Source organism: Gymnoscopelus braueri, assembly GCF_963280865.1.
Source record: "Gymnoscopelus braueri genome assembly, chromosome: 13".
NCBI classification, from domain to species: domain Eukaryota; kingdom Metazoa; phylum Chordata; class Actinopteri; order Myctophiformes; family Myctophidae; genus Gymnoscopelus; species Gymnoscopelus braueri.
The window spans coordinates 51,127,020-51,145,870 of NC_137615.1; the positions used below are offsets into that span (position 1 = coordinate 51,127,020).

An 18,851-nucleotide genomic window follows, 5' to 3' on the forward strand; every position below is an offset into this window, starting at 1 on the left:
ATTTCAGGATTACAATATACAGTAATGTCTACCTGTGCCTCAAAGTAAGACAGGCACTCTATCTACAGGGTGTACATATTATCAACTTACTTAATTATCAAATGTCTTTAACAAATCACACAGGCTGCATTCATGTGAGCTTCCACTGCAGTGCTACAGTACAGTTAGTGGTTTAGTGCAGTGGCACATGAAATGAAATAACAGAAGGCTAAATGGATTTTTAACTGAAGTGGAAATAATATATTGAGTGGTAATATAGTGAACTGGCCCTGCCGTTCTACTGTATATGACTTTGAAGGGAGAAAAAAAAAGAAAAACAAGTAATCTGAGAGTTATCAGAACACTGACTGCACACAATGAAATGTTGACCATGAACTCAGAACCAACTAAATACGTATACTAAATAACGCATATATCCTCTGCTTTGTTAAGGGAAAAAAAGTTCTTAAAAGAAGTCAACACAGAGCTGGTCAGTACTGGTTTGAAACTGGATCTTGTTCACTCTGGATGTATTTTATATCTATCATTGCTCTTTTCCTCTCTCATTAACTCTCAATCCATTTAGCTTTGTTCCTCCTTATTCACCATCTTTCCTCTTCCTCTCTGTACCTCTCTCCTTCCATTGCATCTCTACTCCTTCCTTCATTACGCCTAGAGACTTGTAGTGTCAATTGCTGGACTTTCAGGTTAAAATGACCAGGCTTTTTGGATCCCCTTTACAAACTATTCAGTCACTCAGTCCTCAACATAATGTGGATTATTAGGCAATAACACATGGCACTGCCGTTTAACCTAACAACCATTCTGCAGATGTTATGTTGTATAAGCTCAGAGACGTTGCATGCAGAACCCATGAGGTCAGATATGAGGCAGTCTAAGCTAAGTAATGTTAACCCATTCAGACCGGGAACACATCTGTGTCATTTTCACATTTCTTTGGCTTATTCAAAAATAGCAGATATACAAGCTCATAGCACGACACCGAGTGTCGCGCTATGAGCTTGTAGATCTGCAATTGTTTTGAAAAATCGTGAAAATGTGTGCAAATCTTTGAATATTTATTTTTTAAAGGGAACATTTGTAACTCAAATCTTTGCTTCTGGGGGATTCTACACATGTCTTCTAAATCCTAACAGTTTAAAAAAAAACGTATGTTGCTATAATCAGTGGTTCTCAAACTTTTTCATGTCAAGGACCACCAAAATATTATGTATTTGGCCGCGGACCCCCATCCCAAAATATGTTGTTCCAGGGCTAGTAACTAGCAACTAAATACTCAAGCAAAGTAACAGTTAAAGGTACAGTACTTATTCAACCTATAAAGCCTAGTTCAAACCTTCTATAAAGTTTATAGCCTACAGTAAATTGCAGATTATAATGTATGTCAATTAAAACCTATATCTCCATTTTAGAAAATATAAGAGAAATAAGCATAACAAATTTAAACCAAACTGCATCATTAAATAATTATATATGTGTGAATCCAGCATTATCGTCAGAATGAGTTGGGTTCCATTGCAGTGTAAACAGCACATTACATTACATTACATAACATTACAGTCATTTAGCAGACGCTTTTATCCAAAGCGACTTACAATAAGTGCATTCAACATACAGTAGGTAGGGAACGAAAACTGCTAATTACCAGAAGTCTTAAGTGCATTTTCTGCAAAAACAAGCAACCAAGAGTAGACCTAGTGCTAAGGTAAAAGTGCATTATATCAGCTACCTATTTCCTTAAACAGATGAGATAACAATAGCAAAATCAAATGAGCAGGAGCTAAAACAAATAAGTGTATCGACTCAACAAGATCCAATAAAACAGTACAACAATAACACAAGCGTTCGTACAACTAGTTAACAACAAGTAGGCCAGGCAGAGAGGATGGGTAGTGTTTCCTGAAGAGGTGGGTTTTCAGCCTGCGGCAAAAGATGGGCAGTGACTCTGCTGTCCTGACATCAGTGGGAAGTTCATTCCACCACTGTGGGGCCAGAACAGAAAAAAGTTGTGACCGTGTGGATCGGCCAGAAGGACCCTTGAGTGACGAGGCAATCAGTCGCCCCGAGGTGGCAGACCGAAGTGGTCGGGCAGGGGTGTAGGCATCGACCATAGCCCGGAGGTAAGAAGGAGCTGTTCCTTTCACTGCCCTATAGGCTAGCACCAGGGTTTTAAACTGGATGCGAGCCGCTACGGGGAGCCAGTGTAGAGAACGGAGAAGGATAGTTGTGTGGGAGAACTTGGGGTGGTTGAACACTAGACGAGCCGCAGCTTTCTGAACAAGCTCTAGAGGTCTGATGGCAGATGCCGGAGCACCAGCAAGGAGGGAGTTGCAGTAGTCCAGGCGGGAGATGACAAGAGCCTGGATGAGCACCATCTAGTGTTGACCTCCTATTGGTACACAGGGACACAGAACACAAACAATGTGACATGAGCACTTTCTTCTGTGTAACCACTTTAAAAGGGATAGTTCACCTTTTTCCTATATCGATTAGTCACCCCATGGAGACTTGAATTCATAGATATGTTTTTGTCGCATTCCTAAGCCTATTAATTTGATGACCAGCGGACCGGTAGGCAGCGGTTCCGGTAGGAGACACAAAGGAGACTCTTTGTGTCTCCTACCAGAACCGCTGCCGGTCATCAAATTATTGGCTTAGGAATGCAACAAAAATAAAGAAATATCCATGCATTCAAGTCTCCATGGGGTGACTAATCGATAGAAAAAAAGTCATTTTGGGGTGGAACTATCCCTTTAAAAGTAGCCGAATAAATGTCAGTACGAGATTTAAATGACAATGACTCAATCTAATTGAATGGTTTAATAAAAAACTATGTGATATATTACAGTTAGGCTACTACTTTAATATCGTCACTGTCGGGTGGAAACCTCATCCTATTTTAAAATGGGCTTAAGGGAGGCCTGGCCGGCCGGCGGACAGACCTCTGACTAGACGTGACAATCAGGTCAGCATGACTCAGCCATAACCATAACCATATAAGGAGTTCCCAATGCAGCCATGCCCAAATATGGAGTGTGTTGTCTAATCTCAATGAGTCGTCATGTCATCAACAAACAAATCAGTCAGCTCCATATATGGGCACAAAAGGGGGCATGCCCATATATGGGCATATACTGATCAGGGACTCTCCATAGAGACACACGGCCGGAAGCGGAAGGCCTACAAATTCACGCCCACTTTTGACACAGCGCCGCTACTCCAGGTCCGTTAGAACGATGAACTGCAGCTCTCAATGCAATCTCTATGAGAGGCATTGTAAAATACCGTAATTTCACTGGTTGTAGCGATTTTTTTTGTGTTCTAATAAACTGTCCCATTTGTTTAATTTATCCTTTTTAATGTCCCATATCTGTCATCTCGATATACTACCCACAATATACTATAATATACTCCATCAGTGTGTCAAAAGTCCTAGCTTCTGAAATCTTAGGTTTAAGTGGTCGCATGATATATATACGTCACGGACGCATCCCTTGAGGTTTTCAATACCCAGAAAACCGGCGAAAGTGGCCGTTTTCAATAAGTTTTGGTCATTATCTCTGGAATAGAAGGTCCAATCTGCTCGGTTCAAAACTTGTTGTATGCGTGACTTTGAGGACATTAAGCACGCAAAGACACATTTTCGGGTTGTTTGGGGTTTCTAGGGGAGGCGAGATCTTAGTTGGGCAGGCGACCGCCTGTCCTGCCTCTAGCTGTCCTGCCTCTAGCTGTTATTATTTAGCAGTGGTGGAAAAAGTACTCAAATTCTTTACTTAAGTAAAAGTACCAATATTGCAATATAGAAATACTCTGTTAGAAGTAAAGGGCCTGTGTTCAAAATGTTACTTGAGTAAAAGCACAAAAGTATTGGCATCAAAATATACTTTAAGTACCAAAAGCAAAAGTACTAAAATGTTTGAAAATAGCAGATCTGCAAGCTCACATTGTGAGCTTGTAGATCGGCTATTTTCAAATAGCCTATGTATAGGGCTTAAGTGGTTAATGTATGTTTCATAATATCATAATTTATATCTGAAAAATAACTAGTAACTTAAGTTTTAAAATTATTGTATTGTATTGTAGTAGTTAATAATTTTCATTGGTTCAATATTTATAAAAACCCACAGTAGTATGACTGTAGTATGAAAAAGTAGGGGGGCGGGGGGGAGAGAAAGAAAATATATATTCACCCGTTTCCTAGGCTGTGTTTTCCACTTCCTGTCGATTTGATCCAATGAAATCCAATGAAAGTGGTCAGATGACCAATGATATCCAATGAAATCGACAGGAAGTGGAAAACACACAGCCTAGGAAACAGGTGAATATAAAAAGCTGAATTATGGAGATACAAAGTTTTAGCCCGACAGCGACAATATGCAACTTGAAAGTGTCTATAGGTGTAATTCGCCACAGTGTTGTGGTAGCATTAGCAACATGCTCTACAACTCACCTTGGCAGATGAAAGGCAGCTTGTGGCAGCAGCATCCATCCAGCCACTTCAGCTCACTGGTGATCTTCCCACAGTATTTGTTGTATCGGTCTTGACTTGATTTTCTTTTCAAAAATGCTCAAAAATAGCAGATGTACAAGCTCGCAGCGCGGCACGAAGTGACGCGCTGTGAGCTTATAGATTTTCTGTTTTTGAATTGCCAACGTATAAATGGATAAAGGGGTTAAAATGATTGTGATGCTGTATTAACTACTATTGCTGGGGACCCCCTGGAACCCCCCCAAGGACCCCTGGGAACCACTGCCCTACTTGATCATACTACAGCATGCATCACACAAAAGCATCAAAAGTAGCAGATCCACAAGCTTGTAGATCTGCAACTTAAGAGTGTTTTTGAATTTGAATCCTGAAAAGTAACAGTTTTGGACATAAAGAGGTTTCCACGACAGTGGAAGTCTGTGTGCTTTTCGCCTATTTTAACTGCACATTTGTTGTTAGTGTACATTGATTTTATGATGTCATAGGTTTTCCCCCCAATGCCACTCTCCAACAGTTTGTACATCAGACCCTAGTCAGTAAGAATACTCTGAAGATTCTTGCAGGGGCCCTCATTCAAGGTCATTATGATTATGCATGCACTTCATGGTATCACAACACCTCCAAGGCCTTAAAAACAAGGCTCCAAACATCCCAAAACAAACTTGTAAGGCTACTTCTTGGCCTCAAACACAAAACCCATCTAACCCCAGCTCATTTTGCTAGGATTGGATGGCTTAGGGTTGAGGACAGAGTACAGCAACTTGCTATGGGCCTGGTCTTCAAGATACACCACAACATTGGGATCCCCCTGTATTTGTCAAAATACTTCCAAAATGTTAATGAAGTCCATGATCATAACACCAGAGGCAGCTCCACAAATCATGTTCAACCCAGATTTGGCTCAACTAAGGGAATGAACTCGTTCTCATGCTATTCATCAAAAATGTGGAATGCCCTACCAAAAGGAGTAAAGGAGTGTAAAACCCTACTCACTTTCAAAACTGCCCTAAAGATACACCTTCAGGAGGCTGCAATTCGAAAATGGCCCCTGTCCAAGTCTTAACCTACCCCCCCCCCTCCTTCATTTTCCTCTTTTGTATATATATATATTTTTTTCTCTCTTCATACCAGTAACCTGAAAGCTGATTGTATGACATTCTGTATAGTAGTGTGTATATCTGTCTGCCTCTTATATATCATCATGATTTGTGTGCATGGGGTTCTCATCTCAAACAAGCTTAGTGCTTAATGAGAGTTCCAGTTTAGTAGACCTTGTATTGTGAATTTGTACTTCCATGTACTGTTATGTACTGTCATGTACTATTCTCATGTCTTACTAAATAAACTACATCAATCAATCAAACCAATTTAGCACTATTCTGTTTTTTTTGTAGATCTGCTATTTTTGAAAGATTTTGAACTGTACTTTATCTATACATTGATGCCAACATATTTGCACTTTTAAACATTTAAACCCCAGGAACCATATTCAGGGGGAAACTTTCGCAGAAAATTGCTGCAACGTGTTGTGAGCTTGTTGATCTGCTATTTTCCTGTGAAGATATTTAATGCAGAGTGAAAACTGAAAAGTCACTAGTATAGAGCCCTGAGGGACTCCGGACAACCATATAGGGTTTAACCCTTCCATTGTGTTTTCAAGTTCAAATAGGTAAAAAGTACCCTTTACATTTCTTTATTGGAACGAGGCTTCATGATATCCTCAGAAATAGCCATTTTAACGCAACAAATGTATTTATCATCATTTTAATTAATTCTGATGGTCTCTATAAAAAAGTGACACTTGTGGTGTTAGGGTCCGAAATGGCTCAATTCCCCCAAATTGTCAATATTCAATGTTTACATGTTTGAGAGTGAGAGAGACTTGTCCTCAATTACAGTAGCATTTGCTATCAGGAGTAAAATAACGTTTGAGTTTATGAAAAATAAATGACTTTTTACCTTCTATGGTATACGGGTCAAAAATGACCCTAACACCACTAGTGTCACATTTTTTTAATATATATATTTTTTGAAGTGTGTTCTAATTATTATTCTTAATTATTATTCTATTATAGCTAGATAACATCATTATCCATTGCCTTCATTATAGGAAATTGAATGAGTGAATTTTAACATTTTTATAATAGAAAACGAGATATATTGAAAGATGAAACCCTAGCCCTAACCCAACATAATATTTTAAAAAGTGTTTACATGGATATGCATTTCAAGTCAGCTATGAGGTGGGAGAAAAATAATAATAAAAACATAATTTTTTTGAGTATTTTGGGCTGATTTAAATCACGGGTCAAATTTGACCCGCTAACACCACAAGTGGATGCAGTTTTCTAACACAATGCAAGGGTTAATGAATGGATAAACCCTTGACTTTCTCTCAGTCAGGGATATTGCTACTACAGACGCTCAGTAACATAACAATAAACTTTATGTTTGGGAACATCAACATCTAGCTGAACTCATGGCCACGTTCTCTGCAAACAGTACAGTGAGTCACATAGAGATGAGGGTTTATTATTCATCCTCAGCAGAAATGTCCTGAAAGTAATAAATAAAATCCTCATAATCAACATAAATGGTCAAAGCTACCTGGCCCAGGAGCAGCATCACAAAAGGGGACCTGGCAGTACTCCCAGCGTGTCTGTGAGTCAGTGGTGTAGCACCATGGCATCCTCTCACTGTCTGGATTACGGCAGTAGTTGTTCTCCAGGCCTCTGGCAAACATATGTAGGGAGGTACAGTAGGTACGTGGTAGACAGGCAGGCAGAAAGACAGACAGGCAGACAGCTAGATAGAAAGCTAGATAGAAGGATAAATACTGTAGATAGATAGATGTTTGGCTGGGTCTTCTTACTTGTGCAGGTTGTTTTCGGGCTTGCGGCTGTGGTTGTGAGGTGTCTGGGCTGACCATCTCTGGCAGGTTTTCGCAGTGATCGTCCTGGCAACCTCCCCCCGATAGTTTCCGCCGTCACCAGTGAAACAGGTCAGCTCTGTGACGATGGTAGGTAGACAAGAAGAAGTAGATGGATGGAGAGAGTAAACACAAAGACCAGTGTTTTTGGTAAAGAAGTCCTCTAGGAAATATAAGGTCCCCGGTCCGCACTCTGTCAAAGTGTCCCTGAGAAAGAAACCACTAACTGATCCCTGGGTGCTCTATTAGTCTAATATCGTTCACTGCTCCTAATAGGATGGATACATGCAGAGGACAAATGTCCTGTATGTGCAAATATACAATAACAAAAAATCCCCAAAGGAATTGGGGTAACGAGACAGGAAAAGGGGCAGAGGCAACTTCTAAGCTCTATGTTGAACCATCCTAATCAGACCAGAGCTGCAACTTTGAACTTGAAAACATTAAGGGGAAAGGTGGCTTTGTACATATTTAGATTTTATTTGAATGCAGTTTGCGTTATAGGCTCTATGTTCGTACCAAGACGGTTGACTTGTCCGCTCACTGTGATCAAGTGATGATGTCAGTTATGCTACATAATGTGATCTGCACCACAATGTTCTTTGTACAGATGTGACATCATGCTACATAGTTATGGTATGGTTAACTGTATATAAACACCAGCATAGTGTCAACACATTCGCTGCCATTGACATAGATCTACATCATTTCAAAGCTAATCTCTCAAGAACAGATCCATCGCTGCGCTTGAATCTGTCGGTAGCCGTGTTGACAACCCGTGCGCATTGGCTACAAGTGGGCGTGCCATCAGATCAGGAAGCAGGCCGCGCTTTACCCCATCAAATGTAGTGGGCGGGATTTACGTGTGTGCCGTTCTTTCCCCACTAGAAACAAACTGAAACTCATTTAACAATAGCGCCCTTGAAGCCGACAAAACCACGGAAAGTTAGAAACATTTCAAATTGCTCTTTCCTCATAGAAACAAGTGGGCTTATAACCAAAATGATCCATGTTCTTTGGGAGAAGTGGTGTTAGTGTTCCGTGTAGAAATATTGTTAGTGGGAATGAAAACATAGTCACACCGCCGGAAGTGAAAGGCTGAAGGCAGACCAAAACCCCGGTTTCCCTGAGCACGGGTCGTCCGTTCAGCTCCGCCCAGAGCCAAGTGAATAAGTAAAAAACAGCAGAGGGCGCTGTTTTTACTTTTTATTTGGCGATGGGTTCCCAGATTGTTTCAAAGCCAACCGTTCACCGCCATCGACGTAGATCTACGTGAAATAAAAATAATATATTTTTAAGGGCGCTCTAACGTAACTTAGGAATGATCCCTTGACTCTGAGAGAAGGAATGGGCGGATGTGACGTCATCCCCAAAAAAATCTATGTTAAAATGATCCAAAACATGTTTTAAAGTGAAATATCCCTTTAAGTGCTCAAAGCTACCTGGCCTGGGAGCAACATCACATCTGGGGACCGGGCAGAACTCCCGGCGTTTCCGTGAGTCAGTGGTGTAGCACCATGGCATCCTCTCATTGTCTGGATTACGGCAGTAGTTGTTGTCCAGGCCTCTGACAAACATATGTAGGTAGGTACAGTATGTAAGTAGTAGTAGACAGACAGACAGACAGACAGACAGACAGACAGACAGAGCATGGCTAGCTAGATACTGTAGATAGATACGTAGATGATTGGTTCGGTGTTCTTACTCGTGTGGGTGGTTTTCGGGTGTTCGGTCGTGTTTGTGAGGTGTCTGGTCCGACCAGCTCTGGCAGGTTTTACCAGAGATCGTCGTGGCAACCTCCCCCCGATAGTTTACTCCCTCGCAAGTGAAGCAGGTCAGCTCTGGGACGATGGTAGGTGGCTCTGATGCTGAGGACAGTAAGAAGTAGATGGATGGAGAGGGGAAAGGCAAGGATCAATGTTTTGGTAGAGAGGCCATCTGGGAAACAGAAGGTCCACACAGTTTGTGTCCTGGGCCCCATCGATGTGTCCCTGAGCAAGAAACGTAATCCCTAACTGCTCCCAGGTTGCTGTGGTAATAGCACTCACTGTTTTTGGCACTAATCTAGTCCTTTTGCTAGAAACTCAATTCCAACTCAGCTTGCCTCTGACACGTAATATCATTTCTATTTTTGTGCTTTTGTACTTTTTGTAAAAACAATAATGAAAAAACATACTGACATTTTGGCCAATCGAACTGACAAGTGTTTATACTTTCTCAGACAGTAGGTAGGTTCCTTGGTAATCAAATCAAATCAAACTTTATTCATAGATTACATTTACATACAGCTGTGCTGCACAGCAAGAACAAAACATCAGGACAAAAGAATAAAACATGTGCCTATGAGCACCAGACATATTATACGCAACCCATGGAAGCAAAACATGAATAAACATTAGCAAACATGCTTACAAATAAGAAGTGGGTTTTCAGCCGAGATTTAAAAACCATAAGTGGTTTAATCGAGTAAAAAATTTTATTTTGAAATTTGAGTATTTCTACTGTACATTGTGGTATTGCTATTTTTTTACTTAACCCTTAAAGGACGACTTCACCACTTTTCAACATATCTTCATATAATAGGTCCTCACCAACTTTTATTCAGATTTTTATTAAGGCGAGAACAATGGGATCTATTATTGCATTGCAACTTTCCAGGAATACAAAGCCTGCAGTTTCTATTAGCTTGGATTCCCCATCGATGATGTCACTGGTAGACGGGTTTCTGAACTGTCTACAGCCCTCCTCTGTGACACAGACTGATTAGAAAAAAATTGTACAATTTTATCATGAGCATTAGTGAGGACCTATTATATGAAGATATGTTGAAAAGTGGTGAAGTCGTCCTTTAAAGCATCTGTGTCATTTTAGATTTTAGCTATATATATATATATACATACGTTTTTCAAAAAACTCTTAGGATTTAGAAGTTTCACGATTGATTTTATTTGATCAAATAGCAGATATACAAGCTCACAGCGTGTTACTTCGTGCCACGCTGTGAGCTTGTACATCTGCTATTATTGAATAAAAAAATAATAATCTTGAAAGTGTTCGAATAATTTAGAATGTTTTCTCTTCTGGGGGTCACTGGCACAAAAAAAATCAGATCAGGGTCCACTGCCATATATATATCATTTTGGTGGTCCTTGGCACAAAAAAGTTTGGGAACTACTGATTTAGAAGGCATTTGTAGAATCGGCCTTGATGGGTTAAGTAAACAATGTGAGTACTTCTTCCACCACCGGTCAGCAGTAGTTTGACCTCCTCCTGCACAGTGTCGTTGGTGATGTGAACCAGACTGCCTCCACGTTCAATGCACAGCCTCAGAGCAGCCACCCAGTCCAGAGGATCCTCGTAGAAATGTAAGTTGCCTGGTGTACACAGGAAAGATGAGAACGCTCGTGTGCACGTGCACACACACACACACACACACACACACACACACACACACACACACACACACACACACACACACACACACACACACACACACACACACACACATTACCGATTTACCGCACAGGCCTACTGGTGCCCAACAGCTCGGAGGGCCCAGTATCCAGAGCCTTTGCATGAATTGTCGCTGTTTTTAACATTGCATTTCTTGTCAAAGGGAAAAGTCATACTGAAAACTGAAGGAACAGCCTAAAACATTCACTTAGATGTAACAAGAAAAGCCTTTTAAGTGCACGTTTATCTCGGCAGGATTTTCAGGATTAAAATTCAAAAATAGCAAAAGTAGCAGATCTACAAGCTCAAAACGCTCGCTTTGCACCGCATTTCGAGCTTGTGTGTCTGGCTCTTTTGATGCTTTTTGTGTGACGCTGTAGTGTGATCAAGTAGGGCGTTAATTTACGAAAAATAAAAAAAAAGTTAGAATATGGAGATTCTGCCCAACAGCAACGTGTGCAGAACATCATTGGAAACTATAATCCTGTTGAAATGCAGGTGTGTTATTGGTGTTCGCGTTCTGTGTATACCTATGCATGTGTGCTGTAGATCCTCTTGAAGTTGATAATTGATACTGCGACTCCAAGTCAAGTGTACCTGCTAGTGGGTGGGGGTCATTTTCAAAGTCTTGCTTTGATGGTGAATGTCTAACCAATAGTAGCATTTTTTGTACATCGAATGTGAAACAGGGTGATAAGCCAAATCAACTTTCCTGCAATCAAAGTCCACACCAGTGTTGAGGACTGAGGCCAAATAGCATGGGACAGTGGATAAGACTGCACAGTAAAATGCTCAGTGTTCATTTGTCCATTTGAAACTCTGAGTGTAAGCAGTGATGGAAGTAGTATACTCACAGGTTTTACTTAACTAAAAGTATCAATACTGCAATGTAGATATACTCTGTTACAAATAGAAGGCCCGTATTCATGTACTTTATTCAAGTACGAAAGTATCGCCATCAAAATATACTTCAAGTACCAAAAGTAAAAGTACTCATTATGCAGGATGTCCCGTTTCACAAGTTCTCATAATTATGTGTAAAATGTAATTAAAAAAACGACTCTTTTGAAAATAGCAGCTCTACAAGCAAACAACACGTCACATTGCGACGTGCTGTGTGCTTGTAGATCTAGTATAGTATTTTCATATAGCCAAAGTTGAAATAGGGCTGAAGTGGTTAATGTATGTTTTGTAATAATAATCAAAATCTACAAAGTAACTAGTAACTAAGGTTTTCAAACAATAGTGGAGTAAAAGTACAATATTTGTTACTGAGATGTAGTGGAGTAGAAGTAAAAGTAGAGAAATGGGAAGTACTCCAACACAGTAAAAGTACCTAAAAATTGAGTAACTGTAATTAGTTACTTTACACCAAATGCGTGGTCATTTTACCTTTAGTTACGGGGGAGCATGACTCTTGAGCATGGAGAGTTGTGGGGGGCATGGTGGAGGCTGAGGGCGGAGTAGATGAAGCCAGGGTCTTAGTGGCGGCCGGTGTAGTGGTGGGAGTCTCAGGCGTAGGGGGTGTCAGTGCTTGGGTGGGGGCGGTGGGGGTTTCAGTGGAGGAAGAAGTACTCCGATATTTTAGTAAAAGTAGAAATACCACAATATAAAACTACTGTTACAAGTAAAAAGGCCTGTGTTCAAATTCAAAATGATACTTGAGTAAAAGTACAAAAGTATTGGCTTCAAAGTATACTAAAAGTACTAACAAGTTTGAAAATAGCAGATCGACAAGCTCACAACGCGTCGTGATGCGAGGCGTTGTGAGCTTGTAGATCTGCTTTTTTCAAATAGCCAAGGTATAAAATAGGGCTAAAGTGGTTAATGTATGTTTTAATATGTAATAATTTATATCTGCAAAGTAGGGAGACCGGGGACAAAAGTAACAGGGGGCAAAAGTAACACACTCAATAACTCTAATTAGAAATAAGCTAGAGGGGTGAGACTTCTTGTGCACATGCTCAGTAGGGTCCTCTCTCTGCCTATGGAAGGATATAATGATCATTTCATCTCAGCAGAAGCTTTCAACAAAAAACTGATTTTGAGGTGTAAATGTAAATTTTTGAGTGTACGGTATGTTCCTTCTGCTGTCTAAAGATAAGATGTCAGCTAATTTAAACTTGGATGAATTGTATCTCTATGTTATTGGTCACAAATTAACGTCAGCAGCCTATGCTAGTATAGGTGTTTCTAGATAGAATATGGGATTTTATCATGGTTGCCCCATCGGGGGCAATTGTAACAAAGTGACCGGGGTCAATTGTAACAATGTGTTTTCAATGCAAGCAGATTTTTTGTCTGGGATTTCATACTTTTATGTTAGTAAATGAACATATTTCACTAAATGTCACTAGATTTCAAAGTAAAAATAAATTTAAATAAATAAAAAAAAAACATTTGAAAAAACTAAATTGAAAAATAAAATCATTCGAATAAAAATACAAAATAATTGTAATTATGTATACAAAACATTCGTAAGTCAAACTGTTAAATTATAAAAAATACATATTACTTAGTGATGTGCTTTTATTTGAGATAAAGTGTATTAATATGACTTATTTTTACAGTGTTACAATTGCCCCCAACCAATGTTACAACTGCCCCCGTCATGGGGGCAATTGTAACACTGTGACTCATTGCATTCAAATTAATATTTTAGTCTGGTCCTTATTAGTGAAAGCTTAAAAATTGTATTATTAATTAGGGCACATATATATGTTTCTTATAGCAAAAGATGACTAGGATATTTCAAGTAGTCTGTGAATTATGAAGGCAAATACAAAAAGTGTTACTTTCGTCCCCGGTCTCCCTAACTAGTAACTAAAGCTGTCAAATAATTGTAGCGGAGTAAAAGTACAATTTGCCTCTGAGATGTGGTGGAGTAAAAGTATTGAAAATGGAAAATACTCCAATAAAGTACAAAATCCTCAAAAGTGTACTTAAGTACAGTACTTGAGTAAATGTACTAGTTACTTTACACCACTGGCGTTCGATATGGAAGCTGCACATTTTTCAGTAACAGTTCAGTGACACTGTTATGCCTAATTCATACTTCGCACGACAGCGTCATGCGCCAAAAGTAACAGATCAACAAGCTTGCAACGCGGATTGTCCGCGATGTGTTTGCGAGCTTTGTTGGTCTGCTATTTTCCAAGTAATCAGGCTTTTTATGCAGTCGTAGCACACTCACCTCCGTTGCACAGGAAAGCTTTCGGACTTTCAGTACAATTTTCTGCCTTCAAGTTCCCATCAGCCTTCATGGTCATGCATGTTGTATAACGAACAATGTTGAGACTGTTTATCTCATCATTCAATGGTTCTCCACTGGACCAATGGATGTCCCTGCCGCTATACTTACATGTAAGGCCAAACCAGCTCAAACTTTTAGTGACCTCATCAAAGGCCTCTTGCTCCTTCTTGTTAGTGATGCTTGCTAGGTCCATCTGTTGACTTTGACATGCTTCAATCGCACCGTTTTGGGTCTTTGCGTCTGTCTGTAGGATGTATTGCTTCACAGTTGCTCCATTGATATGAGTAACTTAAAAGGAACTTAACATAGATAGATAGATAGATAGATAGATAGATAGATAGATAGATAGATAGATAGATAGATAGATAGATAGATAGATAGATAGATAGATAGATAGATAGATAGATAGATAGATAGATAGATAGAAAGATAGATAGATAGATCATACCGTTTTGACACACATACTGTAGTAGTCCGTCACAGTCCAGTGAAAACCAACGTTTTCCATCAGAAGCTGCACATCGGTGAAGACAGGTGCCGTTACCCTTTGCCCAGCTAAAGTAAAAGAAGTCCTCTTCATTTGACCACTGCCATTTATGTGTAAATATATTACGTATATATATGCTTCTGAGACCAATCCAAACTGAATCTGTGGCAGCCAGTGCTGCTTTGGATAGATTCCAGTCTGCCTCGGTGTGTATGACAGACAAATGTGAGTGGTGTGTTTCACAGTATGTTTTAGCATCTGTCCAGGATTTGGGCTCATTCACCAGGGTATATGTCTTGGCTGGATACAGTACTGTGTTTTAATCAGTTGAAATCAACAGAAAAAAATAAAGGAATGTGAGTATTAATGGGAGGAAAATATGATGTGACAACTCATTTGGATGGTTTGGTTATTAGTAAGTTAATTAAAGGTAGGGTAAGTGATATGTTTTGGTTAAAACAAAACGTTTTTTGTTAAAAGGTTAAAGCACTATATGCTGATAGTATAATCATTGCTATAGGGTGTTTGTTCTGTAACAGGGGTATCCATGTCTCTCCAGCTCTTTAATAAAGAGAAAATACATTTTCCGTTAGGAGACAACATTTCAGCCAATCAGGAGATAATACCCTATTATCAGCTTCATTTTTATAGTGTTCCAGTTCCAATTGTGTCTGCTCAATTCTTTGTGTCATCACTTCCAATTTCACAATCCTGATTGGATAAAATTGGTATCCTGACCTGAAAATGCATTTTCTGTTTAATAAAGAGCTGGAGAGATATGGAGACTCTTACTCTTACTGAACAAACACTCTATAGCAATGATTACTATCAGAATATGGAGCTATTTAACACATATTTTTTTTACCTTTGTGTTTATTTGGCATTTTCAGCATGTCAGACAGGGGATCAACATCAGTTCATCGTATCATTTTCACATAATTTTTACTTTTGTATACTCCCCCGGGAAATAAAACATCCTTTTATCGTGTCATTTTTTTACATTTTCTCCCCGCCACCCCCCTCCCCCACTACTGGTTAATTTCCATGTCGCACTAAACAAAGTACAAAGGAAAAGATATATATAATATACATCCATATATACATACATATATACATTCATGTAAAAATTAAAAATGGGAATGAAATGAAAATTGGACTTACGTCACAAAAATGATGGTTTGAAAGTAATAGATGAAGAATGATATTTAAATAATAATAAAAGTAAGAGTAGAAAAAATAAAGAGTAAAATAAAAGGTTCCCCCCCTCTCTCTCTTCTTAAGTCCCAACTTCTAGGCCTGAATGCAGCCGGGCTGTAGACACCAACCATAATAGACTCTCAATCTTCCACATCATTTGCCTCAGTGAAGTCAATTAGTTTACGCCAGATTCCCTCAAAGTCCTCAGGTTTTTGCCTAAGATTGTACATAATTCTTTCACTCGGAATACAAGATGTTAGTTCTCTAAACCACAGGGAGGTCGGTGGTGGGAGTTTGTCCTTCCACCTGAGGGCTATACACTTATTGGCTGTTGCTAAGGCTATTTTTATTAATCTTATGTTGTTGTTTGTGCAGCCTGGCAGCAGTGAAGTGTCTCCTAAAAGAGTAAGCCTGGGTTCATGTGGAACAGTCGTTTGTACTATCCTGGACAGTGCCCCTAGGACTCCCCTCCAATATCCCGACAGATGAGAACAGGACCAGAACATGTGGACCAAAGAGCCCACCTCAACTTTACACCTTGGGCAATGTTGAGATCTGGCCTGATCTATTCTATGCATTCTTTCTGGGGTAAAGTAAACTCTATGAAGGAGGTTAAATTGAGTTAAGATATGTTTGTTACTAAAAGAGACGTGCTGAACTTTCTCACATAGTTTAGCCCATTCCTCTAAGTTATAATAATGATCTAAGTCCGTTTCCCATTTGTTCTTTACCATTAGCTCCTCCTTATCTAAGAGGAGGTTAACCCCGGTATATATATGTGATACTAACCCTTTAATGATATTCTTGTTGCACAATAAATTGTCTAAGGGTAATGTTTGAATGGTTTGAAGGTTTCCCCCTTGTTCTGTTGAAATATAGTGTCTGACTTGTATATATTTTAAAAAGTGTCTATTATCAAGATCATATTTAGTTTTAAGGTCCTCAAAAGAGTCCAGAACTCCGTCTTTGTACAAGTCTCCAAATGTTTTGATACCCTTCCTGAACCATATTTGAGTGATTCCATCTCTTAAAGCAGTTGGCAACAAGGGGTTAGCGTGAAAAGGTGTGCGATCATAAATTGGTTGAATATTAGCAGTCTTTTTACGCACTTCTAACCATAATTTATAGGTATGTTTTATGAAGGGGTTCCCCGTTAGTGACTGTAGCTGTTTATTTGTTTATTTAACACATATTGTAACCAAATAAAATCACTTAGCCTACCCTACCTTTAAGGCCTCCGTTTCATCTTTAAAGGGTCTACACCATGAAAATCACTTTTTTCTTGGTTTTTTGTATTTTTTTGGGGTCCCCAGTGTCTCTTGTACCCAACAAAAATGTTTTTTTTTTAAAATTCAGTCATTCCTTCTCATTTCATGGATTTCCAGAATGGGCGTGTCTGAACAGGCGATCTCAGAATGGAAATGTTCATGATGTCACAAACATTTTTGATGGCAAACCCAATGTTAAATGAAAAGTGCCCGAATCGCTCCGAAACTTTTACGAACAAATACTTCGGGCTCGGATTTTGGCTCCGCCCCCCGGAAGTGGGTGAAACAGGCACCTCAAACACTTGGTGGAATTGTTCAAAAATGTTCAAAGTGTTTTTTTTTCGATTTTGTATTTTTCTTAGATGCTTCTTTTTATGCAGAATCTTTCCTTTTTTTTTTTTTTTTTTTTAAATATTTTTTTAATAATTTTTAATAATAAAACAGACAGAATTGCTCAGTAGCCCCCCCCTGCCCAAGAGGACGTTTTGGTATTGCAGCTGAAAGTGCTGTATAAGCCAGAGACAATTGACTTGGGATGAGTATATCTGAGTGATGATTTAGGCTCAAACCTTTTGAAAAAGGTTTGAGGGACATACACCATATGATATTAAATATCAAATATTTTTTTTAAATTCATGGTGTAGATCCTTTAAAAAAGATAATAGTGATATTGAGGGAATTAAATCTCCATCACAAGGCTTACAACATAAAACTTAAACAGAGGTCACCTTTCCCACGACAGTTCTTCAGTGAGTGTCCTGAAATTGCACCTGTTTCAGGTACAGTCTTCAGAGGCCCCTCAGAGGTTATGAGCTTACAATCATGATCACCGTCTCCGTTGAAATTGCCATGGCTAAGTAAATAGACAAAAGGGAATTCAAGTACATACCTATGTAATACCATAAAACATCCTGTCGTTAGGCCTATAGTAGGCATATGTCAAATATTTGTATATTTACTGGAATGTGAAATATTGACATTCTGATTCCTTGGTACATTTCTTTCTACAACTCCATTCATCATCAGCATCCTCAGTGTCAGAATTGTCCAAGTCTCCACTGTCAAGTTTAACATCGAAGAGGAATTCCCTGCTGCACTCTGATGCAGACACATGGAAATATAACAGAAGAGAAGAGGGTAGAAGAGGGAGGACAAAGCAGTGTTGTTTTTGACAGCAAATTTTGATTTAGTTTTAGTCATAGTCTTTTGAATAAAATGACTTTTAGTTTTATTTTAGTCATCTGAGATGTTTTAGTTTTTGTCTAGTTTTAGTCGAATAAATGTTGTTGGTCGACTAAATCTACAGTTGATTTAGTCGACTAAAATGTATTTTGGCGGTGCCTTGATGGCGTCGTAATGGCTGATTTTACACTTGGTTCCATGCTGAAAATAGCAGATCTATAAGCTCACAACGCAACGTGCAACGTGTTGTGAGCTTGTAGATCTGCTATTTTCAGAGCGCAACCAAACATAAAATGACTTGTCTTTTAGTTCTACTGGATCTCTTATCCACCAGTCCCTCACTAACATTTTAGTCTAGTTTTTATTTGTTGACAAAATTGTCAATATATTTAGTCTTAGTTTTAGTCATCGTAGCTTAGTTTTTATTTTGTTTTTATTTTGTTTTCGTCAGTGAAAAAGGGTAGTCGCCGAACATTTTTCGTCATAGTTTTGTCGACAAAATCAACACTGGGACAAAGTCATTTTAAACAGAAGAATTGCAGATGGTAGCCTTGGAAGTTTGTGTTCATGTGAGCTCTGTGTTGTTTTTATTT

At 39.1% G+C, this 18,851-nt stretch overlaps 1 protein-coding gene and 1 long non-coding RNA gene across 2 annotated transcripts; both read right to left on the reverse strand.

Annotated features, from left to right (window-relative positions):
- Positions 1 to 2,375: 2,375 nt before the first annotated feature.
- LOC308099672 (plasminogen-like) lies at positions 2,376 to 12,393 on the reverse strand (the record flags this gene model as incomplete). Its single annotated transcript, XM_080448406.1, has 7 exons — positions 12,264 to 12,393; positions 10,652 to 10,792; positions 9,124 to 9,286; positions 8,861 to 8,985; positions 7,362 to 7,497; positions 7,097 to 7,221; positions 2,376 to 2,389 (listed from the first exon to the last, which is right to left on the reverse strand). The coding sequence occupies exons 1-7, from the start codon at positions 12,313 to 12,315 to the stop codon at positions 2,376 to 2,378; spliced, it is 756 nt and encodes a 251-aa protein (XP_080304532.1). The 5' UTR covers positions 12,316 to 12,393.
- A 1,730-nt stretch (positions 12,394 to 14,123) lies between these two features.
- Positions 14,124 to 18,086, reverse strand: LOC308098253. The gene is made up of 4 exons (XR_013934280.1): positions 18,036 to 18,086; positions 17,805 to 17,929; positions 14,573 to 14,923; positions 14,124 to 14,412 (listed from the first exon to the last, which is right to left on the reverse strand). It is a non-coding gene; the product is annotated as an uncharacterized lncRNA (long non-coding RNA).
- Between the last annotated feature and the right edge of the window lie 765 nt (positions 18,087 to 18,851).